Raw genomic sequence first — 27465 nt, 5'->3', positions numbered from 1 at the left:
CACTGCATGGACTGCCGTTTGGTCTCTGGCTCAAAGTGGCGAACCCAACATTCATCTCGGGTGAGGAAACGTTCAAGAAAATCATCAGGATTTGCGTCACAAAGTTCACCTGCAACATGACCAGCCTGGTGCAAAACACAGCAGGAAACTGTCTGCTTCCGATGTGTTTACAATGGAAATACTGCGTGATTTAGGCACGTTTATGCTTTTCTTTTTTCCCTTTACCCTCCTTTCGATGTCCTCCACATCAAAAGAAGCTAATTAAATTGGTTCAGGCATCTGACTAGGATGATTCCTGGGCAACTCTTGGGAGAGGTGTTCTGGCCATGTCCTACTGGGAGGAGGCCCTGGGGCAGTCTTAGGATAGCAAGATCTCAGCTGGCCTCGGTGTGGCTGGGGAGAGGGAGGTCTTTACCCTCACCCCAACTGTAAACAGCAGGTGACTGTCCTCCCTGAGCCCAGTTCTGACAGTAGTCTCTTCCCACTGAAACTGAGTTATTTTCTTCCTACCATCACCAAGTGCTTGCTCATACAAGCCTGCAAAAAAGAAAGCTTTCTCAGAGCTCTCTGCAATCCTGTGAAAAACTAAGTACACCCCATAATTCAGTAGCTCGTGGAACCACCTATAGCAGCAATACCTCTTCAGCTCTCTTTAAGTCCAGCAGAAACAACATTTCTATGAGGTTTGTGTCTCTTCTGAAGAAGGTCAAGTAAAAGGAATGGACTGAAAATAAATGAAAAACAGTCGATGTCCAAAGAGAAGCTTTGAAAGAAGGAGGAAATTCTGCTTTGCATCTCCTCAGGCTTACAGCCAATCCTCTTCACTAATTATTATTATTGCTGCCAGTGACGTCAGTCCAGCAGTACAGTCTCAGAGCCCCAGTCTGCAAGACTTTATTATCCATTTGCAAGCTCTGGAGAGTGCAATTAGCTCAAAGCTCCACCTTGGGCATCCTGTTTCAGTCTCCACATCTTCATCTGTGTTTTCTCTGACCTCCTCAAAACCACTCCCTGAGTGGACCCCCTTTAATTCCCCAGGCAAGGTAAGGATTTTAATTTAATTCTTCTTCTGCTGCCATTCCCCTGAAGGCAATTACAAAAAAAAAAAAATCTAGCAACAGTTTTGAAATTCTCAGATCCTTGCCTCTCTAGAAACATGTACAAAAAAAATTTGATGGCTTTTGGCTTCTTTCCAGATGTTTTGAGCACATTTTACCCAGAGCAGAAGCAATTCTAATCCCCATCTCCACCACACCCTGTCCACTCAGAGCCAAGCCTTCGCCTTCAGCTTCAAAATTAAATTACATTGAAATTGAAAGATACATTCAGAGAGAGAAAGAAAGAGAGATTACCATACCAGAGCCCATTAGTCCAGGAGATTTAAAACCCCTTTTTTAAATGTTAAAACTTTTACAGATGATTCTCAACTCTCTTCAGTTCCACCCACAGACATTCTCACCATTATTTGAAGGTAGGGAGCACAGAATATTGGTGGGGCTTCTTCTCACCCACCTCTTTCTGTGCATAACCAACAAGTATCTCTTCTCTACAGTGCACAAAGGAAGCATTCGCTTGTACAGAGAGTTCAGGAGAAGCAAAAATGGGAAGACTGCACATCGGCTTGAAACGGAGTTACATTGTCGTGCTAAGTCTGACAGGGGTACGTTTTTTCCTTTTCTGCTGCCTGTTATGAGGCACTGAAAGATCATGTAAGTGCAGATGTTGTACTGTGTGCAAAAGTTTCCATTTTCCATCTGTTGTAATTAAATTAAACTCTTTTCAGTTTAACTTATTCAAGATGCTTTTGAAGGCTATAGGAGCAGAGGTGTAGTGCGTGTGTTCACTTGCATACTCTTGTTGTAATTTGTTTCTGCAGCTATTTTACCACAGTGGCAAGTTTACATTATTGAACTATAAGTGAGCAAAAGTGATCAAACTGAATCAGATGGAATCTAAGACCATATAAAGTGGTCTGTCTGACCATCTTCATGGATGTTTTTTCTTTGTTTCCTGTGGGTTAGTTGTCTGCTCTCTCTCTATTTTGATGCAGTTCCTCTCCCACACTTGTCCTCTGGTGAATTTTGAATTCCCCTGCTTTTCACAGAGTTAAATTCAGAGTTGTGGATCCAGGTGGGGGCAGGATTAATCCAGAGAACGGCTGCTTGATGACAAACTACACATGAAATCTGTCTAACAGCTGGCCTGTACAGTGTGCAGAAGAGCACAAACCATCATTTACAGTCAGATCCTGTATCACCTCAATGGTGATACAGGATCTGATACAGGATGTGGTTTGGGTTATAGGTTTTCTGGAAAGCAAAGTGATTATCAAGATTAATTTCATGCCTGAGCTCATTAAAATATCTTACGCTGCCAGTTTCTGTAACAACATGATAGACCAGTCAATTATAAATCAATTTCTGAGTGCTGAATACTTGAGTGTTGAAATGGGTTTCTTCGTGTCATCTAGGCATTGCCTTTGTTACTGTACATGAGAGATCCTGTTAGTGCACGGGTCCAAACCAAGTTCCATTCAAATGTTTTGAGACAGCAGAGCGGCAAAATGCAGACAGCGAGGTAGACAGAAACAGTTCTGTGACTTCATTTGAAGAAATGCTCAAAGCTGACATGAAGACAAGCAGGTACACATTTGACCATCTGTCACGGAGTGTGCTGTGTGTGATTAGGTTAGGACCCCAATGCAGGACTCGTGAGGCAGTATATAGCTCGGCAGTTATTTGCTGGTAAACTCAGTATGCATGTTACAAAAGAGTGGGCTGGCCAGGAGCCTGGAAAACATAATCTCTAGGATTTCTTAGAAATAACAAAGAACACATGGACACACAGTGAGCTTGGAGCCATAGACGACCATGTGACAAGAAACAGAGCAGAACTGAGGGTATGAATACACACAGGGTAATTATGAGACTAATGACACAAGGGAAGCAAAACAGACCACAAAGCACACGGGACAAGGAAGTGTCAAAATAAAGCAGGAAGTGACTAAACATGGGGGTGGTGGTTAGCACTACTGCCTCACAGTTACAATGACATCTAGAAGGTCTGGGTTCGATTCCTTGGCCCGGGCCTCTCGCTGAGTGGAGTTTGCATGTTCTCCCCGTGTCTGTGTGGGTTTCGTCCAGGTACTCCAGTTTCCTCCCACAGTCCAAAGACATGTAGTTACAGGGGTTAGGTTAATGGGTCACTCTGTGAGTGTGAGTGTGAATGGTTGTCTGTCTCTCTGTGTTGGCCCTGCGACAGGCTGGTGACATGTACAGGGTTTACCCTGCCTCTCGCCCTATGTCAGCTGGAATAGGCTCCAGCACCCCCCCCCCCCCCCCCAAGAGCCTGAACAGGATAAGCGGAAGAGGATGGATGGGTGACTAAACATGACACAAATGTGATAAAACATGGGGAAGTACATACACAGAGGGATATCACAACACAGACCATGACACATGAACTGGAGACAGGTGATAACTAAACATGGAAACAGAACTGGACGAAACATAATGTAGGTAAACACCATGCATGGGAGTGTGTGTCCGACCTTTGGACTGGTACTGTACACAAGGTAAAGAGGCTAGGGGAAAATAGGCGGAAGACACAGTGGAATCAAACCAGGGATAACAAGACAAGAGAAATTAAACTAGATACAATGCACAAGAGACAAAAGACCACCAAAATAAGACAGGAAGTAACAAAACAGATGACAGACTCACACACAAGGACTTGAAATGGAAAGACAGAAGACAACCACGGAGACAAGACTGGGGGAACAGAGTATGATCACCAAAAGGCCACGCCCGCCAATAAAAACCCACCAGTTTCACAATTTAGATTCACCCATTTTTTTATGTGCATCTTGACACAAATTACATATGTGTAATTTCATACATGAACCTCTCAGGTCAGAAAGCTCCTGCTATCAGGTTAATGCCTTGCACACCACAAGCGTCCTCCACAATAAGCCCTATCTACAATCTTCACTCAAAGGGGCCCAAGACAGAAGAGGTAAGAACAGAACTGAATGCACTGAAGTTACTGGTGGCAAAGGTCGCATTTCCTGAACTAAACTAAGTAAACAAAATGAAAAGAAAGTCAGTGTGTGCTACACTGACAGCATCTGATTGTGGGGACTAAACTGTACACAGCTACTTTAATTGTGCAAAGAGGCTATTTATTGGATTGGATTGTAGATAGGGTCTGTTGTGGGGAGTGCCTGTGATGTACTGTACATGGTAATGTTAACTTAATAGCAGGAGCTGGGTGACCTGGGAGATTCACTGCATTTGGTCTTCCATGATGAAATGGTGAATATATTTCTTCATCAGTAGTATAATATGGAACACTGCTACTAGTATTAGGTTGGCTAGTACATGCATTTTCAGGATAAGGAGAAATCATCGATGATTTGGGGAAACCTGTTATAGGCGTTCTTTACTCCTGTTGCAGCCCTGAAAGTCATGACCTTGTATTACTGCTTTTACAGATCATCAGTTTGCTGCTCCTAGGACTCACTCTTTTATCTCATGGAAACATTCACCAACAGGATAAGGTATAACATGAATATGTACAAAATCTTGCATTATGTTACTCAGCATCAATTAGCATATTAGTGGCAAAATAATTGAGCAAGAAGCACAAAACCTGCATTTAACCAAGGTCAGCAAAATGCCAGTGTGTGATAGTCTAGTTTGTTTTCAGTATTGTTAACACCACACAGCATGTGCATGGGTAACTGAAGTCCAGTTACGCTCCTGCTCACTCCTGACCTGCTTCTGTGTGCTTTCTCTACAGGCAGAATACGCACTCAGTGGCATATATTTTATGTACATTATTTCTGTTGTAATTATTGCCTTGACCATCTTTGGTGCCTTTGGTGTCTGGAAAGAGAAGAAGTGGGCTCTAACAGTGGTGGGTACAGAAAATACATTTATGTTGATATTTGTAGTAAAACATTTAACACTTTATACCAAAGATAAATGGATCCTTATTCCTGAATTTCTCTTTGTGTGTGTGTGTGTGTGTGTGTGTGTGTGTGTGTGTGTGTGTGTGTGTGTGTGTGTGTGTGTGTGTGTGTGTGTGTGTGTGTGTGTGTGTTAGTTTGTAGTTGGAATGATTCTGAGCAGTCTCCTCATGTTGGTGGTAAATATTACAGGACTGGTTGCACAGCCTAAGGTATCACCACGCTGCCTTTAAACATGCTGAATTTCTGTTTCTTGTGTTAGTATGTGTGCATTTATTGAATCCAATTTGTTGAATATTATTGAATATTTTCAAACTGTTTGTAATTTTTATGTTACTTTGTTTTTGTTGTGTAGTTAGCTGAAAACACGGAGAAGCATTACCGGAACCTTTTGCCGCTGGTTAATGCTACTCAAGACCTCAATAAGCTACAGACAGAAGTAGGTAACTTTTTGTTGTGTGAGGATGTGAGTGAGGATGTACATGTGTTCACAATAAAGTTGAAGCATCTCTCTACTAACATGTGTGAGCTCACATGTAGTACAGTATTTAAGACTAAAAGCTGAACTAATCAATGCTGACACTTCAGTTAACTGGATGGCAGGCACATGCTCTCCCAGTATTAGCAACTTAAAAATAGCTGTTTTGATGTTTAAAGAAGTACTAAAGTTAGAAGAGAGAAGAAATGCTGTATTCTTATGTGCAATGCAATGATAAAATCTTAGACAAGCCTACTGTTCTGATATGACTGATAGATTTTTCAGCAGCACAAATCTGAAGCAGTTAAGTTTGGTCAAACCTAACTGTTTGTAGAAGGGATTAGGGGGTGGTTATATTTCAGTTCTCACTAAGTTTTCTTATTTTCTCCTCTGACATCCCTCTCAGTTGATGTGTTGTGGAATTGAGGGCTACCAGGACTGGAAGTCCAACATCCCAGAATCCTGCCTGTGCACCGATGAGGCCATTAACCCATGTGTAAGTGTGAAAGAAAACATATCTACACAGACGCCTTGTGTAACAGGACCTGTTGATAAAGGCGGTAGCATTATCAGTAGAATTCATTTGTCATCGAGGAGCAATTAATTTTTAGAATTAAAAAAAAATTTTTTTCATTTGCTTCTCATTTATGAAATCAAACTTCCTCCCGAAGCAGCACAAAGTCCAAACGTCACCAGGCTCCTTCATGCTACAGTCACACGAGAGAAAGCAGCCACTGGAAACCATGGCACAACCAAAATGACTGCAAAGGTGTTGCAATGAACGGTTGCTTCGAAGACAGGGCCCAGTACTGTGACCACTCACAGTCAATTGTTGTCTTCAAGCAACTTCAGTGCATCAATATAGTAATAAAATGGGAATAAGATCACTCAGTTTGTGACTGAGTGAGGTCAAGCTGGCAATTTTGCATGCACTTTATTAAACTGTGATCAACTGGTGAAAATTGCAAATCTGTTGCTGTCTGCATAAACAGAAATTTCAATTTTACAAAAATTCACATTAACTATTTAGAATCAGAGTCCAACCAGACTCTCATAGATCTGAAACAGAAATTCAGAAATTGCTCTACAAATAGTGATGTAGTTGTTGTAGGGTGGTGATTTAACTGCAAAATGACACAGGCACATGATTTTTATAAAGGATTATCACCAGAATACAGCCAGTTTGCAACCAGTTGACTTGAATCCCCTGTTAAAATTACATCTGTGTTTTCTAGGTGGCAGCTCCTAGGAACAGCAGCCTGTTTAAGGGCCAGAAGGATGACCTGCATGTCATGATTTATGAAAAGGTATTAAAGACACTCCCATCAAAATGCTCTTTTGATGAGAACTATGAGCTGTTATGGTGTCAGCTGATGCAACTGCAATGCAAGAACTTTTTTAAAAAAATTTATACATGTTTATCTCATTAATCCTTTAATGTTTTAGGGATGCCTTATGTACTTAATCAAGGCCATGAAGAGTGCATTTAGGATGCTGTTTGGCATGACGCTGGGATTCTTGTTATTGTGGGTAAGTGTAACAAGGTGTGTGTAACTGTACTGTAACTTTTGACAAAATCTCATTTCATCTTAAGTTTTGGTTAATTTGAGTTCAAATAATTTACTTCAAGGAACACAGTTTTCTCCAAAAATGATCAAATTTGGTGTAAAAGATTGCTTATTCCAGGTATTGCAGCAATTATGTCTGTCAGCCAAGAGTTACTAACTTCATACAAAACTGAATGAAATTTAAAGGAATCTGAGGCGAGCAAACATTTTTTTTTTTATCTTTGCTGCTGCCAAACCTGACTTTTTATTTTCTTTGACATTTCTGCCCTTTTCAGCCTCGTTTTAAAATTGCACGGTTGCTCAAAGCAATTCAAGAAACAACCAAAGATGAACAAGAAGTAAAATTAAATATAAAAATCTCTCTTTCACTGTGTCTTAGGTGTTGTCCATCGTGTTATGTATTGCCATTTTGTGCCAGCTTGATCGTAATAAAGACAACAGTGCAGTGAACTAAAGTGCAGAGGCAAAAGCAGGAAACTACACCTCCCTCACAGAGCTGCTTCTTCCTGATGTCTTTGCTTGTTTCTGATGCTCCCAGCAGTGATGTCCATAATGTCAGCATATTAAGCAAAGTTAAGACAAACCTTTGAGTCAGTGGGATTAATACAAGAATACAAATTATATATGATAATGGATATGCTGAATATATCATATCCAGCAAGAGCAATTTGAACTTCTTTGTTATGTTTTGTTTTTGGTTTTTTTACAGGCCTTATTTATTAATTTAAGCTCTTCTGAGATTTTTTTTTACCAGATGCATTTGTTCATATTTATTATTGTATTTTATAGATATGGATTTTGTTATCATTGTTCTTTTTAAACATACTTTAAGATGTTTGTAGTACAGTAAAAACATGTGCAACATGCAGGGCATTTGTTATTTGGCTTGTTGAAACCCCCTTTTTTAATATACTGAACATAATTTAGAGTATAATTGTTTTTATTATTTTTTATTTATGTAGCTGTTGTACTTGTGTAGCACTCGTTTCATTGTTTAGTAAAATGTATTTAAATTATTTGTAATAAATATGAAGTGAAGTTTTTGATCACAGGATTTTCCAAAAATGAGTATCCAAAAAATTGTCATGTAATTAAATGGTTGTAACCTGTTACTGTAACGCATATGAGAAAGTTATAATAAAATTAATCATTTATACTCAAAAAGTATAGTATGCCATCATGTTCTTGTTGTTGTGGAAAGAATAAATGGAGCATTGAAGCCAAACTGATTTTCTGAGATTTATTGAAAGAAACCTTTGCAAAGGGATCAATGCTGCACAAGCACTCTTACAAAAAAAAAAAAAGGGAAAATAACACCTCATTTACACTCATGTCATCTTTTTTCTATTCCTGCTGTCTATTCCAGCCTTTTGATTATATTTAATCACTCTTATAGTGCAAAATTTGTATGTCAAATATAGCTGTAATAAAAATAAAAACTTCCAAAAATATCAGTGCTTACTCACCTGGGGTGAACATAGCATAAGCTGGAAATTGGAAATAGCATTACCTGTTAAGTAGGAGTTCATGAGTAAAAATGTTCAGATGGGTCACATCCATAGCAACCATAACTATAAAAACATGCTGATGCTTTCAGACCACACCAGCCTGGCTCTTTCAGCAGGTTTTGTCTGCGTTCCATCGGGTGCCACAGATTGTGCAGGTCATTTAGTTGGAGCTTGGCACGCTCTTGCTGGAGGAGGGCACTTTTCCACCCCTCGTTCTTTTGTTCTAATGCAGCTGTAGGTTGAAAGGGAAGAGCACATCGTACACCTGTTGTGTTTTCCTCAGGATCCATGCAGGAATCTTTTAATCCTTTCTGTTATTATTATTACTTCTTTCAGTGGCTGGCATGAACCTAAGGGGCACGACCTTAGACCTTAAACTTTGTCTGGGTTGGCAGTAGTACCTGGAATGGTCCGTGCCACCATTTGTGCCTCCAGGTGGTTCTCTGGAGATCTCTGATCAGTCTCCTGCTCTTTGCAGAAGCATTCTCTCTTTCCACCGCCCCGGCACTAGCTGGATGATAAGTACAGTCAAAAGTTTAATCTCTGTGGTGATACAATTGTGAAGTTGCCACACAGCATAGTTGTGGCATTTGTATATCCTCCTGGTCCCACTGTAAGGCTGAAATACTGTAGTGCTGTCTGGCCACCTGCTGTTGACTCTTGATAACATGGTTTGTTCCCACTTTCAGATATTCAGTCTTTATTTCAGTTGCTGTTGACATGACAAGAAATGTAAGAGAGACAGAGAGCGAGGGGAAGACGTGCAGAGAATGGCCCAAAACCAAAATAAAATGAAGACAAAGAAGAAGAATTACATTTTATTCATTCTATTTACAAAATATTACATAATGCCATCACATAAATTAAAAAAAAATACAGTGTATGACAGAAATAAAAACACCATATGCTGCCAGAACATACTGTATATTAGGCATTAATGGTTAAAGTGCACAGGTAGACACTGGACCTGCTGCTTCACATTAAATTAATTTAACAACATATGACTTAAGTAGAAATTTCATCAGCAGGCAGCTCATGCAGCAAGTTATATTAGACGTGACGTGGCATAAAGGCTTCTCCGGTGATAGTGGCATCAGTTGGAGCATTACAGTCTCCGAAGAATATGGGTGGCACATTTTCTTACAAGAGCCTCTCACAACGTCTTTGCGGCGGCCTTGCCAACATCTGAACCTAAAACTCTAAATAAAAGACGGCTTTTACTGCGTGTCTACGAGTGTGTGCAACAAAACAGAATCCCCTCTCCTCCTCTCCTCTCCTCTGGACATGATCACATACGATCTACTCGCTATGTGTGCTTTAAGAAAAACTGCAATCAGCGACAAGGCTTCAGATATTAGACAGTGTGCATAACAAGGCATCAAAACATTCTGTTGTCCCAGCAAGACATGTGAATCATTCCCTTGTCTGACCTGATTATTCAAGAAAATGCATTGTTAAATGAATAATTCGAATGAAGCACTTTGTTTAAAAAAGCTGCTACATAAAGCTTATTATTAATATTCTTATTTTTAGGTTATTGGTTGCTCTAATGCTTAAAATTCAATGTGTGCTTAAGACAAGGACTCATATTTAAATATGTACTTTAAGCCCAGATGATGCAAGTCAAATCTCACTAATGGTTGAACGTACAGTTGGCTGCAAAAAGAAAAGTTTGAAATCAAACGTCCAAGTAGACGAGCAGATTAATATCTGTCTTTAAAAAGACTCACTGATGTCACCATGTGATGATGGATGGAGATAAATCACATCAGAAATATCCAAAGTCTTAACGCACAGAGCAAAAAACCAAAAAAAAAAAAAAAAATTCAGATGTGACAAAAAGCATATGAAAATGTGGTAATTATTTAAGATTGGTTAATGTTCATAAATTGCTTATTTTTTCTTGTTACAGCAGTAAGGCAGATGAGTCATTTAAAACTTATCTACTGCGCAAGTAGATTGCTTTTAAACATGCATCAACACATAGAAAATCATAACATATATTGCTATAGCATAAAGTAGCCAGGTTACAGAATACATCATTATGTGCAAATTCAAACCATGTATGCTTGACAGTAATTTGGAAGTACGCATTAAAACACAGCAGGTGGCTAGAAAGCACCGGGAACGTATCTGTTTGATTCAAGAAGAGCCATAAACTCCTGTTTCCTTCTGATCTGGTCCATCAGCTTGATGCTCATAACAAGTAAAACAACCTGGCACAGAAAGCAGAGGTTAATGAAACATTCAATGGAAATTTTTACATTTATTGCAGTGTAAGGTCATACCAGACCATTTAAATGGATTAAAAATAATACCCATACCCAAAACACTCCGCTTCCGAATTGTATACCCATCGCCAACGTGAACGCGAGCTTCAGTTCAGAAAGATAAATTGGGAGGCAAGGCTGTGAAAAGAAAAGTGAAAGTTTTTCTCAGCAGGGGACCTCCTCCAGCAGAGTGATGATGCTTCACTGTGCAGGGCTCAAAAATGTTGCTGGCATTTAAAAATGAGAAATAACATCTATGAGAAAGCAATAGTTTAATGTGCTCGTAGTCCTTTTATATTTACCTCTTGATAAACATACTGGTTCTTTGGAGCCCCGAGTGTGGCGCTGCCTCGTAGTCGAATCTGTTGAAGAGTGCAAAATCTCATTACATAATGCAACAGAACGAGGACAATTTCACAGTTTTGGGTGTAAAGCTAGTTGACAGTTCTGCCTGGCATTGCTTGTTCCATTCAGACTGCATTGCTGTTGCTGCTCAACATAACAGACCCTCATGGCTACACTCTCAAACTACACTGTGAACCCAAATAAGTTACCACAAAAAAAAAATAAGGCGACTTAAGATTGACGAACTTTGTGAAGTGATTCAGAAGAACCCAGAATGAAGTTTAAGTGTATACGGACCCCAAGCAAGCAGTCAAATCTGATTTTCAACACATAAAAATACAGAGAAACAATCAGGTTTGTAGCATTGTAGCACATTTCTACCTGTACTTGTTTTTACAGCAGAATCTCTGTGGCCACATGCATACGGTTTTTATTCTTACAGTGCATCTCAGGCCGAGTAAAGCTGAGTAAAGCTAGTAAGTGGTAGTAAATAACAAGTAGCGTAACTCCTTATTTAAGGTTTTAAACAGACTGGCACCGTTTTATCTGTCTGCTTCACATTTACACACCTGTAAGAGCTCTGAGGTCATCTAACCAGCTACACACACCTAAAACTAGATTAAAACAGGTGATTGAGCTTTTTGCAGCAGCAGCAGCATTAAATCAGCATCAAACCTCTCCACATCCACATTTCTCAGACGGTACACACATTTAAATCTTAATTAAAAACACATTTATTCTCCTTGGCATTTGGCTCCAGTGTGACATCATTCTATGGTCTGCTTTTACTTAATTTTATCTTATTTTATTTAAAGTCAGTTAATGTTGTGTATTGTGGGCTATATATTTTAATAATGTGCAGCAATTTGGTCAACTCTGTTATTTTAAGTGTGCTATATAAATAAATTTGACCTTGACCTTCAATAATTACCTCCAAAGAGCAGCACAGATTAGTGACTGATGTCCTAACGAAAAAATAATACAGTGTAAGTGCAGGTACACTTGCTTCTCTCTTACAACAATGTTGCAGTTACTATAAATGAGAGGGAGCTGAAGAAGAATCAATATGGTTTTCGATAAGGGTGGCTCCATATGTTAGAAACTGTTGGGGTTGTGCGAGATTGCCTCACAGTCATCTCAAGGTGCTTTATATTTCAAGGTAAAGATCATACAGTTGGAGGTGAGGGTAAAGATGAGAGAGCAGAGGCACACTAAGGGAGAGAAAGCCATTGTTTAGTAGCCCCCACAGCAGCCTAAGTCTGTTGCAGCATAACTAAGAGATGGTTCAGGGTCATCTGATCCAGCCTCAAATATAAGCTTTATCAACAAAGAAAGTTTTAAGCCTAATCTTAAAAGTACAGAGGGTGTCTGTCTCCCAAATCCAAACTGGAAGCTGGTTCCACAGAAGAGGCGCCTGATTGCTAAAGGCTCTCAGACTTTATTGATCCCACAAGGGATATTATTGTGTTACAGAAGGTAAATAGTACAATCTACAATAAATAAACAACAAAGTTAAAGTGCCACAGGGTGCATACTGTAGTGAGGGCCTTATACTATGATAGTGCAAACACTATACATATATATGCATATACAAGAGTGACAAAAAACAAAGAAAGGAAATAAAAAATAAAAATGTAGTTAAAGATGAGTAACAGTAAGACTGACATTGTGCAAGCGAGTATTGTAAATTGCCTTAATAAATAATATGTACTTTATGACTCTGAGAAGACAGCTGCAAGCTATAATACAGAAATATGTGTGTGGACTCTTATGCCTAACAGGTGTGTTCACCTGTCACAGAAAGAAGAGATATTGTACAGTTTTATAGAGAACAGTAGGAAAGATTTCCTGAAGCGTTCTTTATCACAGTCTGAGGGAGAAGGAGCTCTGCTGCCTCAGTAATGTGGAGTGGGACGTATGAGACAGATCGTCCATGATGAAGAACAGTTTATTCAGTGACCCTCTGACCTCCTTAATTAAACTGTGTTTCTGTGCCACATGTGTAAATGTGTGCATCGTTCTAGATTTTTCTGCAGGCTGTGAGGCTCCGGGTACTTATTAAAGTCTGACACACTAACACATTTGACAGATATTTCTGTATGATAAAGTATTGCTCTGATAGATAAAAGTTAAAAAAAACATATAAATTAGAAGTTACGTGTAAATCGCTCTGTGCACACTGCTGGACTACTGCCTTTTACTTATGTATTGACCTCTGAGCAGAAATACGACTGAAATCCTGAAACTGTTCATTTCTGCTCAGTTTCATTAAAATATGAGGATTTATTACTGAGGAGCAGAATGGGACTCTGCTATAAACATGCAGGATGACGACTCCTGCATGAAGAGTTGCAGGACACAGCCAAAGTTTTAGCACCGTGCTCACAGCTTTGAGTCATCCACCCGTCACAATTACTCTCTAATAACACTTCCCCCTCGCATTTCAAATAAATAAGCACTCAACCATCACGAATCCCACAACCAGAATAACGTGCTTTTGTTCAGCAATAAATTTAGCATTGCACTGCATGTTACTAACTTTAGTAAATAACGTTTGAGTGGCTCATTTGAATATTCTCCTTCCAAAATACAAAATACTTCTGCAAATACTTACAGCCAGCCACCAAAAAATCTGTCCCTGCCTTTCAGTCATAAACCTGACACCGCGCCTCTTCATTAAACCCCCGACAGCAGCTTTTTAAAGCCAGAAGAGGGTTTCGCTGTGGTGCAGAGCGTTAGTAAATCCGGCCCATGGACACAGTTATTTTTGCAGCTGATCTCATTAAATATGTATTTAGATTCCCTTTCACAGTGCCGCAGGGGAGCCACAAGAAGCATGGGGGCATTTTTGAGAGGGAGCTGATAGATTTGCAGTGTTTCAGATTCAAATTCATGATTCAACTTATGGAAATCAGCCCATAATGAACACAAGTGCAGTCATACAGCTGTGCAACACCCCAAAACATCATGCAGTTTGTTGTTCTTCTTCTCTCACTTTAATAAATACCCAGTTTTATGGGATCCAAAAAAACCCCCAAAAAAACCAGTAGCAATGTGCACATTTATGCATGTGTGGACGGATCAAGATATGACAGTAAATGATGCTTTGTGTTCATCTGCACACTGTTCAGGGTTACATGTGTAGTTTGTCAATGAGCGGCCCTTCTCTGGAATAAACCTGTCTCCACCTGAGCTGTCAGATGTAACTACAACTCTGAATTTAACTCTGTGAAAAGTGGTGGAATTCAAATTTCACCACATAATAAGTGCAGGAGAGGGACTGCATCAGTTAGAGAGCAGAAAACTATCCCACAGGAAAGAAAGAAAGAGAGAAGACACAGCCTTGAAGATGGTCAGGCAGATAATTTTTTATGTTCTTAAATTCAGTCTGGTATTTGCTCACTTATAGTTCAATAACCTAAACTTGCCACTGTGGTGAAACAGCCTTAGAATCAAAGAACAGCTCTACACCTCTGGTTGAAATATTACACAACTTCCTCTATTACTTTTAAATATTTGCTTTTTTAACCATTTGGGCCATTTGGGTTTACAGTGTAATTGACATCAAAATCTACTTGTTGTCATGTAGATTTCTTTTTATGTATCCCTGAATCATTTTCTGAATCATCTCTACTGCAGTACTCTTGCCAAATACAGAAGTGTTCCGGTCTCCTCTGTGGATAAACAACAACTAAATATCCCTTAACCCGAGACCACTTTAAACAGTTATACACATGGCTAAATCAGAATAAATACCTAAATGTGCATGTTTTTATTTTGCTTCCATTCATTTTATTGCTAGCTATAATCTATAGGTAATAAAAACATTAAATTTACTCTCAAGTGCCTCAATGCTACAGGACCTAAATTGATATAATGACCATCATTTTTATAAGGGGGAGATACTCACACATTTTCCTGGATATTGACAGTTACAGGATGGAGGGATGGAAGTGCCCCAGTCTTTGTAGCCTTCAATGAGACCGCAGCATTCAAACTAGTGGTGACACACAGAGAGAGGCCAAGTTAAAAGCAGGTCCAATACACAACATGTGAAAAAAAAACATTCTCACATATTGCAAAATTCTTTCAAGTTTCATTAACACACAGTGTAGCATTCATTTCTGACCTTTGGTTCAATTTGTATTTGAAAGTTTCCCCTATAGGCTTTTTGTCTTTATTAGAAAGAGTTTCAGGCCGACTCGTGGTGTGGTGGGGCCTGGGACTGAACATCGTGACTGTTATGCCCATATTCTTTTGTCTAAACACGATGCATAGAAACCAACATTTCCTTCCTAACGTAGCCAAAGAAAAAATATAAAAGAGCCTCACCTAAGTTAGTAGTGGTCAACGGTGACCACAGAACAAGTGAAACTGAAGTTTCTGGCTAGCATGATTGACAACAAAGCACTTTCACACTATGCTAGCTGTAAATAAAAAGGACACACTTTCGGTCGTTTTCATACTATATTTAAAAAAAATTGAAGAGCTGATTCGGCATGTTTAATGGTGCAAATTTACCACCAATTTAAGGCTCATAGGGCAGAAATAAATACTGGACTTCATGGCAACATTAGAGTACACTTTCTGTTTACGGCTCCAAAACATTATGGGAAATACAGTTACACAACATGGGACACTAAGCAGCCAATCTGAAACTAAATCCAATACAAATTTAGAATAAAACTGACTAGTACTTGGAGTCAGGGGACAGTAACAGGTGCTTACTTCTTGCTGAATACTGTACAACAGCGTCTTGTTGGCTTTGCTTATTGTACTGAGGGGCATCATGGACAGCAGCTTGGACTCCTCACGGACCACACGTTTCTGAGAAGAGAGAAATCACATGAGAATCTGTTCTTTGCATATGAAGACATACCATAGTAAAAGCTTTTTTTAAAGACTGTAGGTGATCTAATGCCATACCTCATAAATATCTTGGTAACTTAGTGCTGTTTTAACAATTATCGTCTGACTGGCTGCTGCCATCCCAGCTGCATACTGCACACAAGAAAAAAAAAAAACAGTTAATAGCTTTAGGGGCAAAGAAATTGAAAGTATGACTTTAAAACACAGGCACACCTACATGCACAGTAGCAATACAAACAGACTTTTTTACCAGAATCAAACACCATCTCTTTTCTTTGAAGGCTCCAAACACGCCGAGCACCGAGAGCAGCAGGCAGCCAATCTCTATGATGTACATCATCACTACAGAAACACTGGACACCATCTGAAGAGGAAAAAAAAAAACCCCACAGTGGTGTTAAAATGATACACTGACTAGGCTTGTCCAGCTATTATTGCAATGAATAAGCCTTGGATCAAATATCTGTGAAAGATTTCACCCAGCCTGAAATTTGCTTACACTTAATATTAATTTTGATGCTACAAAAGAGGTTCATGGTCGTCTTCAGATATGTACACAAGGCCTGAGGATTATTCAGTGTTGCCCAAGGACACTACAGCAGGCACATCATTTCCCACAAGGAAAATCCAGTCAGAAAAAACAAAGAAAAAAACAAAAACATGAGAGGCCAGTCTTACTTTTCCAGTTTGTAAGAGGTCTCTATGCCAAGCTACTGTCATTGTCAGCATGAAGAAGCACAGCGCCTTTGGAGAGAAAGAACACAAACATTTGTTATGTTTCCAAAGTGTTGTGAGGTAAGAGGTGAGAATGCAGGGTGTAAGGCTGCGGAGGATGAGTGAAATAAATATTTGAGGTTATTAATAAGTCTGCTTATTTTGCAGCTCGGGAATGTAGCACCTCAACTGTTTGGTTTTTAAAGGTTCTTAAATCGTGGGTGTTACTTCTTAAAGGAGCAGTAGATCCTTTAAGTGCAAATGGAAGGCAGGACTACTGAACAGCAAGGTAACAGCACAGCAAAACAGGAGGCCTTGGCATGTGACTCAGCTGGGAAACACAACACACTGTAAACATTACCAATATAAGAATATTGCTTATGTCATTTTAGGGAAAGATGCTGGAGCGAAAAAAGGATGGCTGTCCTTATATTAGCGCAGAAATTCATCACAATGGCGATTTTTTTTTTTTTTACCCTCTTTTTCTGATCACTTCTTTGGGTATAACAAACATATTGGTAAAAAAAAAAAAACACACACAACACACACAGCAACACACTACAGACCGAGAGGATACGTGTGGTATACAGACAAAAAGCCTTGTTTGATTTAGATTAATTGGTCTGAGTGGGAATACGACCACAAATGAACTACTTAGCCCTATAAAAATAAATCAAACAGGCCCCTTGGTTTTGAAAGCATTGCAAAGAAAATTCAAATTTCCTACCATATGGACAGAATTTGCAAAAATAAACGGCCTTTTCAGGCTCGTTTTGTCCGCCACCACGACCACTGCGCTCCGCTGCATTCTGCTGCTGCTGCTCCCCCAGGCTTTAAAACGCCCTTTTTACATGGAGAAAATGTTAAGGCTGTGGACCTGGGACCGTAGCAGTCAGGGCATCTGTCTGCTGTATCCGCACAGGACGTCACTGTGATGTGCTGGATGAGGGGTCTGTGCCGCCTTCAGGTGCATTCGGAAATATTGGTATCCAGGAGGGATGCTTTGCTTAGCCACGATTAAAGGCATTATCTCTGAGTGGCTCTTGCCACACGATCATGGCCACAGCCAGCATCACAGAAGCACTCAGAATCTTTGACCAAAACCCAGTTAAGACACAGGCTAGTATAGTTGAGCCTTCAAATGTCAACTTGTGTATGTTTACCCAGAATATCCCAGGTTTGCTGAAGTCACATATGTCTACAAATGCAATTCATTTTTGAAAACATTACAAAGAGGAGCTTAGGATTAACTAATATCATAAAATATACATAAAATTTGCATACACCTGACTCATAATGCGCACTTGCTTTTGTGTTTGCTATATAACTATCAGTCTGCACTCTTTAGCATGACTGCTGTATAACCTGCAATTATGCAGTCTTAATGGTCTAATGTGGCTTATAGGTACTGTTGGGTTATGCAAAGAGACAATGTAATAGAGTGTAAACGAATATTTTTAATTAAAAAATTTAAGTTTTAAAAAAATCAAGCCTTCACAATGCTACATATGTGAAAAGCCTCTTACACGCTTTTAAATTTAGCCGTTGAAAAGAACATAAAGTTTCCTACTACTCTGTGCATTAACATGCAACAAAAATAAAATTAAAACAATTCTGTATTTTTGCTTAAAAAAAAAAAAAAAGTAAACTGTCTTTCACTTCTAAGGTTTTATGCATTAGAACATAATACAATCATCTGGTCCTCAGTAGGTCTTCAAATATGTAAATACAATCTGAGATGAACTGCAAGACATGGCATGTTACACCATGTTATTATTATTCAGGAACAATTTAGCCAAAATCCAGACACAGTGTGTGAAAAACTAAGTATGTGCTTACTGATGCCATAGGAATTAAGAGGGTGTTGCTAATCAAATGCACTTAATTAACTGATCTGATGATCGGTGTGGCTACCTCTGTGAAAACAGGAGATTTGCAGTTTGTTGATCTGGAGCATTCAGGTGTGTGTTGACGATGCCAAGGAGGAAGGACATCAGCATTGTTGCTGTCCATCAATCTGGGAAGGGTTTTAAGTCCACTTCCAAACAATCTGAAAATCCATCATTCTACAGTGAGAAAGATTATTCATGAGTGGAAAACATTCAAGAAAGTTGCCAGTCTTCCCAGGAGTGCACATTCCAGCAAATTCACCACAAGGCCAGACCATGCGATGCTCAGAAAAACTGCAAAAATAAAATGAAAACAACAAAACAAGTGAGGCTTTTTTCAAAGGGATGCCAGGAGAAAGCCTCTTCTCTCTAAAAAGAACATGGTAGAACAGCTTGGGTTTGCAATGTTCCATCTGAACAAACTGCAGGACTTCTGGAACAATGCCCTTTGGACAGATTAAACTAAAGTGAAGAGTTTATAGCCTCATACACCTCATACTAACTGTGAAGCACAATGGTGGAGGGGTGACAATTTGGGTTTGTTTTGCAGCCATGGGACCAGGACGCATTGCAGTCATTGAATCGGCCAAAGTATTCCAAAGTATACCAAAGTATTCTAAAGTCAAATATGAGGCCATCTGTCCAACAGCAAAAATTTGGTTGAAATTCAGTCATCCAATAGGACAATGAGCCCAAAATTCCTCTACAACAAGGCTGATAAACTCACACAGATTACTTCAAATGATTGCTGCTAAAGATGATTCTAGATACTAACGAATAATGGGATCCACTTTAGTTTTTCACACACTGCTCCTTTATTTTGAGTTAGTGTTTGTAAAAAAAGGAAAAAAGTGATAAATAGTGACACGCTGTAATATGCCATGTGTTGCTGTTCATCTAATTTGTGGTTTCATGAGGTTGGATTTATCTAATTCTACAACCTGGAAAGGCGAAGTATTCCTGGGCAAGATACTGAACCACGAGTTTCCTCTGATGCGTCCGTTGGAGTGTGAGTATGTGAATATTAGGTTTAAGAGTCCTTAGGTATAGAAAAAAAGCAATTGTGTAAATGAGTGAATGAGGCTTGTAGTAAGAAAGTGCTCAAATTGAGTAGAAAAGCACTATCTAAGGGCCGGTCCACTCACCATATGTAAAACCTTAAAATTGACACAGGGTGTACTTTATTTTTACCATCACCATATGCACCTTAAAATATAAATAGCTTTGTATTCAAGTATAATACTTGAATAAATATGCTTAGAATAATGTAAGATTCCCTGACAGTCAGCAGACACTGCGTCTGTGCAGGTAGTTGACTGACTGCATTTCTCAGGATCCAGCAGTGATAATGGGCTGGGTTACTTGCCAAGAGCAGGTAGAGCAGGTTTCTATTGTTACCACTGGTGCTCTGAGCACTGAAAGAGCAAACAGGAAGAACTGGTGAGAGAAGAACACTGAAAATAAAAGGGAGGGAGAGAATCAGGTGGAGGAAACACACTGACACGTGTGTGAAAGAGCAGCAGGTGGATTAGACAACCTGGATTATAGATGCACATTTTTGAAAATTCTTCTTCAAAGGAAGTTCCTTTTTGCCGTGACAGCCCGAAACTGCGCGGGTGGACAAAAAGAAAGGAATGCGTATTTGTGCTGTTTTTTTTGCTGGGGGCTAAAAAGTGGGTCAACACCTGAGAAGGAGCCGAAAAAAGGGAAGCAGAACTCAGACAGTTTTGTCCAACTGAAAGTGCACCAGAGAGGAAGTCTAAAGTAAAAAGAGAAGAAATGCAGAATTATTAAGAAAATACTTTAAGTTTTTCAGCAACTGAAACCTGGAATAGTGGAGTATTCTTTCCTAGTATTCTTTTTAAAAAATGTACATATTTTAGACCAACTGTGTTTCATTTTGAATGGCTGGATGGATTGTCTGGTGCTTTCTAACCTTTGAAGAGTTCTTTATCTTGACAAACTTTCCTCCATCCCTAAACTGGTTTAGCAGGACATATTTAACTAAATCTACTCTCCTGATAGAAATCTTGCAAGCTTACCAACTGTAGCTTTTACTAGAAGAAGCCAGTTGTTCCTTATTGAAGCTCTGACCATAGCAGAAGTTTGTGGTCCATTTTCCTGCTTGTGATCAGCCGTGATTCAACCTCAAAAATAACCCAGCATCTCTTGACCTCAGAGGCCACCCATTCCAAGTGATCTACAGTACTGGAGGGATCATTTCTTCCATTTATTCACAGGAAAAGGCACCCACTCTGCTGTGACTCCACCATGGAGATGCCAGGACCCGAACATGATGATACGTTTGATTTCTTGTTTAAGTTAATCCTTATTGGCGACTCAAACGTGGGGAAAACCTGCGTGGTTCAGAATTTCAAGTCGGGGATTTTCTCAGAGAAACAGCAGAACACTATCGGCGTGGATTTCACTGTACGGACACTGGACATCGAGGGGAGGAAGGTGAAGGTCAGTTCTCCTTAATGTGTGTTTAAAGGGGTTTCCTTTTTAGCCACACATGGGCAAATTTTTATTCTAGGAAAATCCTAAATAAACTCAAGTGTATAAATCACTCACAAGTTAATTCGTCCATCAAGTAACTTAAGTAACTTATCTGGGTCCTGATGATGTTAATTGACTTAAGTATAGCTTTTAGGAACTGCTGTTATAAAGCTACTGTAAACACCTTCAGTGTGGTATATGTATTGATCCTTATTAGTGTGTGGAGCCAGCTGGTTCTGACAACGCCAGCATGGTTGCAGGTCTGCTGATGTAATGATGAGTGAAGAATATTGGGAGACAGTTAAAGTTAAGATATTTGCCTGTCTGCACAGAAAATTACTTCTTTTAAATATGCAGATGAGATTGACCTTTCTCAGTATGTCAGTTAATGAGGAGTCTTTTGGTCACAGTGTGAGTTACTGTACTGTAAGCTGAGTTGAAAACAGGTCGCACAACCCACTCACATGAAGGACCTGAAGTTCAGGTTTCTCCACCTGAGCTTTTGTATGGGTAAAAATAAACTTTAACTGACTTGCTGTCATTAAATATAAAAAAGAACTAATTGTTTAGGTGGATCTTGACTGCTATGTTGCTGGGCGTGTGTACTTCTGATCTGAAAGCCTATTTGGATAAAGAAATCTCTTTATTTGTACAGTTTAATGGTGGCTTATGTGTAATAAACTGATGATTCATGTAAATTTCGACTTATCTGCACTCATCACTAAGTAAACACAGACACAATAATGGGGCTGCATAATATGGGCTAGAAGCGGGGATGCCCAGAAGGATCACCTTCTGTGTTATTATGAAAATATGCAAATTATTTTTTTTTACCTCCTGTTTGTTCCCCTTTTTCTCAGTCATTGAGGAAGGAACAGTGTGTCACTCAAGACAAACACGCAAGTACACCTACTCTAATATTTGGTGGACAAACAGATGGTTGCATGATGAGTACTATCTCTTAACTAATAGATTATTTTTTTAAAGCAAGGAGAAATATTACAGCTATTTGCACTATAAATGCTGAAGTATTAATAGAGCAATTATGTTTTTTAATTTATTATTATATATTATATTATATTTTAGAGCAATGATTTTAAAGGAGTGTTTACAAAAACAAAGATGCAAAAGAGCGTTATCTGGCTTTACAAGGCAAGCTTCTGTGCTTGATTTTTAATGATTCTGAGTACCACCAGCGGTGTTAATTGGTATCATTTTAGCTGTAGTTAATGTTCTGAAAGCATCCTATTTCTCCACTTTAACCAATCTGTTTTTAAGCACCTGCAAATCACAGTCTAGCTTTGTCTTAAAGATTCAGTAGGTTAATTTTGAACGAGTCATTACTATAAGTAGTTTTGGAACATCATCTAATTGTTGAATTTTGCAAACCTGAGGCCACATAATTGAGACAGTTGATATTCAGTAAATTTTACTTTTGCTTTCCAGCTCTCTTAGTAATAAGAATTCATTGTTCATTCTTATATCCTTAAACATCATCTTCTAGTTTTGACATTTTAAAGGCATTGACACTACTATATGATCAGCATAATATACATGTAGAGATTTATATTCAGAAAAGATTTGAATGTTTAATCCATTATTGCATATGTTGACGATCTGCATTCACATCACCATCACATAGCATTAAAACAAAAAAGGTGGGGCTGGTGAGTCTTGTTACTATGACAGTTGTTAACACACTAACAAGATCTGCCTGGTCCACAGGGACTGTTCTTCAGAGGAAAACTAATAAGGGGCCTGTTCTGAAACACTATTTCAACTGTGTGAGCATATATGTGTGTGTGGGTGGGTGGTCCAGATATTCCTCATGTTGTATGGGGACTCCATATCACATTTTGAGGGGAAAAGACATTTTAAGATTAAGATATGTTGTTCATCCACTGTGCTCCCTTGCTCTAGGTAATAAATTTCATGTAAGAAGCCGAATCCAAAACCCAGGATACCTATATTTGGAGTCACTAATTGACTAATACACAGTACTGGGCACAAAAATCTCAGTCCAACACCATAACCCAATAATTATCATCCCAATATGGTAATAATACTCTTTACTCAACTGTGATACTATTATCCTGTAATTTCTTAAATCTGATTTATTGTTGCAGATGCAGGTGTGGGACACAGCGGGTCAGGAGAGGTTTCGTACGATCACCCAGAGCTACTACCGCAGTGCTCATGGTGCCATGATCACTTATGACATCACACGGCGTGCAACCTTTGACTCAGTGAAACACTGGATAAAGGAGGTGGAGCTATATGGAGCAGCCAATGTAGTGCTCGTTCTCATAGGTGAGTGTTGATAGGACTGAAAATGTCTGAAAGCATTTCAGACAAAACAATATCAATAAGAAAAAATTCTGGCTATGCTATTACAGCTAATAAATACTGGGAAATTGATTACAACTACTACCTTACTTAGTCTCTTCTTTAAAGCTGAAGTGCTGTGTGACTATTCATGACTTAAATAAAGCTGGAACTATGTAGAGTGCTGTGATGTGTACTGGCAGGACTCCATGCAGTTCTGTGGAAAAACTGAGCACACATTACTCCCATAGGAATTCAGAGGATAAAGAGCTGCTAATCAAATGCACTTGATTGTCCATAGTCCCTGCACTCTGCAAGCTACTTTGCAACCCACATACCTCCATTTGTTGTCTCTGACTCAATGTCACAACTTCAGTCATTAAAGCCTGATCTGTTTGTTTCACATATGCATGTGGAAAATTAGGAAAGCCTGTTCTTATCATGTAAGTTAGGTGCATGGCAATATTAATGGAACCTGTGTCACTGTGTCTACATCACTTAGCTTCCTTATTCTCACCATTTAGGTAATAAATGTGACCTGGAGCAGGAACGACAAGTTCAGTTTCAGGAAGCCTGCAGTCTGGCAAAGGAAAGAGGTATACTAGCTGCACTAGAAACATCTGCAAAGGTAATTCACACATACAAAACACATGACATTTTTTAAAGTTGATTATAATTGTTATATAAAGCCTGTTTAAAAACAAATTGTTCTAGGGGAGTCAGAATGTGGACGAAGCCTTCATGGTGATGGCCAGAGAACTGCTGTCTCGTAACGGCCTCAACGTGCAGCATGAGGACTTGGAGAACAAGAACACACCTCGAGTTCTCCTTCGAGCCAACTCTCGGCCGGTCAATGACACCATAAGTGCTTATACACAACCAGAAAAAAAGTCGTGTTGTTGATACAGACGAGGACAGGACAGGCAAGATGAAAAATGACTGATGGTGGATGTTGGAAGTGGGTAAGGATGGGGCTGAAGAACTGAAGAAGAAGGTACAAAAATGTATGGATATGGATGAGGGCGAGCACAGCCTCAGGAACACCCAAAAATCTTTGCATTGAGGGGATTTAGGCAGTTTTTGGCATGTGAATGGTTAAAAAACAAACCAAAAACAACCAGTGTAGTTTTTTGTGACTTACCTGACCTGAAAAATAGTTGACCAGGTGTGTTACCTATTTAGGGAACATTAGATCAGTTATCAGTGTTGTGGGAAAGTTACAGTGAAATTTTCTCATTTATGTCACCCATACTTTGACTGCTTTTGTCGCCCATTTAATGTAATTGTGTCTCCACAAGATGCTGTGAGACTGCTCAAAATGAATCCATCCAGTGATTCATTTAAAAACTATCATGGCTGTTAGTTACAAGAAATGTCAGTGCCTACTGGAAACGAATGTTTAATCAGAGAAACACAAATAAGTCCCAAATCTGTTTCTTTAGTTCTTTTTTGTTGTTGAAATGTTGTCTTTGTACTGTACTCTAAGAGATTGTTTCTGAAAAGCCAGTAAAAGATGACTATCAGGTGTTATTAAATGTTACGAAACGACTGAGTATTTCACCCGGGAGCTGTGATCCTCTGCTGCTGCACTCTGGGTGAAAAAGTCCTGAGGAGGAATTACTGTCAGTCCAAACACTGTGAATTAAATAGCTTTCTAACCCCTCCCTTTTTTTCTTTTAAGAGTTACATGCTCATAAATATCAGTGACAGGTTATTGATGTGTTCTAATGGTTGCAGAACATATGACATTGGCTTCAATGCACCATAGCCTGCTGTCTGCAAGTATATGAAATTTTATTGAAGGATTTTTCTTCAAGATATGTCCTCGCCTTCATGTCTTAATAGTGAAGACCTGGGCTGACAGATACTGGATGGATGCCTTACCATATTATGCAACTCCCTCCCTGTGAACACAAGATGGCGCTGTGCTGTTACGTATTGTATATAAGTGTTGGGTGAATGCTCATTGCCTTAAAGACCAAGGTAATTTAAAACATCTGTTAGTGGACTAAGAAACAATTAACTCAGTTTATATGAAATCCAGGAGACCAGGGGAAAAAAGTCTCATTAGCTTAAACGCTAATGCCAAGACTACTTCCTCTAAACTAAACTGACAGGGTCAAATCCAGGAACCAATCTCTCTTTGTGCCTAATGCCAAGTTGGCAGACTGTACTGAACCACCAGCCTTGAAGTCATGTAACAGATGCCACGCTGATTGTTGCCGTCTGACCGTAAATATGCATCAGTGTTTGTCTATTTGGTTATTTGGTGCTTAAAACATCTGGAACACGAGGGAACTGTGCAGGTGTAGTCTGGCCCTTTATCGGTAAAATTGTGCTGCATCCTGAAAAGCAACAAATGATTAATACATGCAACTTTTTTTTATCTTCTTGATCCATTCTGTGATTTATTCCTTCTCTGACACCAGGAAAATTATTAATTATTGCTTGGATTATAATTTCTGTGCATGCACCCTGGTTTAAAAGCAAGTCTTGCTTGCTCTCATTTCCTTTTAGTCAGCTTTGCCTGATTCAGTAACTTAATCTTTGTCATCTGTAATGTAATGGAATGTTATTTCATTAAGTCTTAACTGCCTGTGCTGTTTGTTCTAGACTAATGTTTGTATTGAATACAGTACTGGGCAAAAGTCTTGAACCACTGATCACTTTTCTTCCAAGGAGCCCGACTTTAAGTGGTCTTAAGCAACAGTTCTCCAGGCTTTCTGAAGGTCTTTCAAAGTTTATCTTTGGGCATCGGCTGCTTTTTCACTTATTTACATTTTTTTTTTTTAATAATAAGCCACTTAACACTGACCCACGAATGATTCAAGCATAAAAAAGGCACCTAACTCAAGGGATGACAGATATCTTAGCAAAGAATAAATTTTAAATTACATACCTTTAGGCATTTTGTTATGTGTTATATGTACATGTTTTTGTATCATCAAGGTGTTTCCCAATGAACTGTTAGCAGGAAACCAGCACAAGCAGAGAAAAAAAAGTAGAATTGTCAGGCCTAAAAAACTAACTACAGCAGATGAACAGTATCTGAACTTTATGTTCTTAGGAAATAGACCTGACACAGAACCCAAGAGATTCGTCTGACCCTTCAGTTGATCCATCTACTGCTTACCGAATCCTCATCAGAAATGTCTCAGTGGAAGGGTGTTCGTCAAGAAGCCATTCTTAAGAAAAAGAAACAAAGGGAAATGGTATGCCAAATTACACAAGAATCTGACTGGAAATGAGTGTCAACAGGTCTTATGTAGTCATGAATCCAAAATGTAAATTTTTGGATCAAATCATCATCAATATGTACAGAAGAGGTCAGGAAAGAGGTACAAAATTGTCTACAGCCATCTGTAAAACACAATGGAGCCTCTGTCATGGTTTGGAGTTGCATTTCAGCCAGTGATGCTGGGAACCTTGTCAAAATTGATGGAATCATGAATGCAAAAAAAAAAGTACTATCAACTTTTGGCCCACCATTCAACACCATCTGGAACAAAAGTCAGCCAACATCCAAAGAAGAGCTTTGAATGTCCTTCAAGAAGCCTGGAGAACTATTCCTGAAGACTAAAGAAATGACAAGAAAGCTGCCAAAGAGAGTTCAGGATGTGCTGAAGAATAAAGGTGGTCATACCAAATATTCAAGCTTGTTAGAACTGTATAAACTCTATTTTTGACCTATATTCAGTAAATTGCTGCATCTATTTCACATTTTCCTATTAATGAAGGATGATTCAAGACTTTCTCACATTGTTTTGTTTTGCATTATATGATACCTGTTCCATTTCCTTCCATTTGACCCTGTTTTTGCTTTCTTTGTTCTCTAATTCAGCTGTTTTATGTTTTATAGTCTTTTAATGTCTAATTTAACATCTGGCCTAGGAACAGCAACTGAAAATGAGCCACTTGGCAAAAAAATAGCCCATTTATACTAATGGTGATTAATGTGCTTTATCCTTGAAAAAAAAATAACATCAAATTGTATTAGGTTCGTCTTGGGACTCATTATCTTTTATGTGTAA

General features: G+C 39.0%; 3 protein-coding genes across 3 annotated transcripts; 2 read left to right on the top strand and 1 right to left on the bottom strand.

Annotated features, from left to right (window-relative positions):
• Nucleotides 1-1600: 1600 nt before the first annotated feature.
• LOC115773768 (tetraspanin-6-like) lies at nucleotides 1601-7606 on the top strand. The gene is made up of 9 exons (XM_030720677.1): nucleotides 1601-1660; nucleotides 4493-4558; nucleotides 4801-4917; nucleotides 5107-5181; nucleotides 5325-5408; nucleotides 5854-5943; nucleotides 6683-6754; nucleotides 6894-6977; nucleotides 7395-7606. Exons 1-9 carry the CDS (start codon nucleotides 1601-1603, stop codon nucleotides 7467-7469), a joined length of 723 nt encoding a protein of 240 aa, XP_030576537.1. The 3' UTR covers nucleotides 7470-7606.
• Nucleotides 7607-9461: 1855 nt separating this feature from the next.
• On the bottom strand, nucleotides 9462-17613 carry LOC115773667 (tetraspanin-8-like). Its single transcript, XM_030720525.1, has 9 exons — nucleotides 17449-17613; nucleotides 16686-16751; nucleotides 16258-16371; nucleotides 16065-16139; nucleotides 15867-15965; nucleotides 15049-15135; nucleotides 11096-11155; nucleotides 10848-10931; nucleotides 9462-10739 (listed from the first exon to the last, which is right to left on the bottom strand). Exons 1-9 carry the CDS (start codon nucleotides 17527-17529, stop codon nucleotides 10635-10637), a joined length of 771 nt encoding a protein of 256 aa, XP_030576385.1. The 5' UTR covers nucleotides 17530-17613; the 3' UTR covers nucleotides 9462-10634.
• A 2490-nt stretch (nucleotides 17614-20103) lies between these two features.
• LOC115773838 (ras-related protein Rab-19-like) lies at nucleotides 20104-27439 on the top strand. Its single transcript, XM_030720756.1, has 4 exons — nucleotides 20104-21076; nucleotides 23236-23419; nucleotides 23959-24062; nucleotides 24149-27439. The coding sequence occupies exons 1-4, from the start codon at nucleotides 20882-20884 to the stop codon at nucleotides 24335-24337; spliced, it is 672 nt and encodes a 223-aa protein (XP_030576616.1). The 5' UTR covers nucleotides 20104-20881; the 3' UTR covers nucleotides 24338-27439.
• The last annotated feature ends 26 nt before the right edge of the window (nucleotides 27440-27465 follow it).

This window comes from Archocentrus centrarchus, chromosome 23 (genome assembly GCF_007364275.1).
Source record: "Archocentrus centrarchus isolate MPI-CPG fArcCen1 chromosome 23, fArcCen1, whole genome shotgun sequence".
NCBI lineage: Eukaryota > Metazoa > Chordata > Actinopteri > Cichliformes > Cichlidae > Archocentrus > Archocentrus centrarchus.
This window is presented reverse-complemented; position numbering and strand designations above follow the sequence as displayed.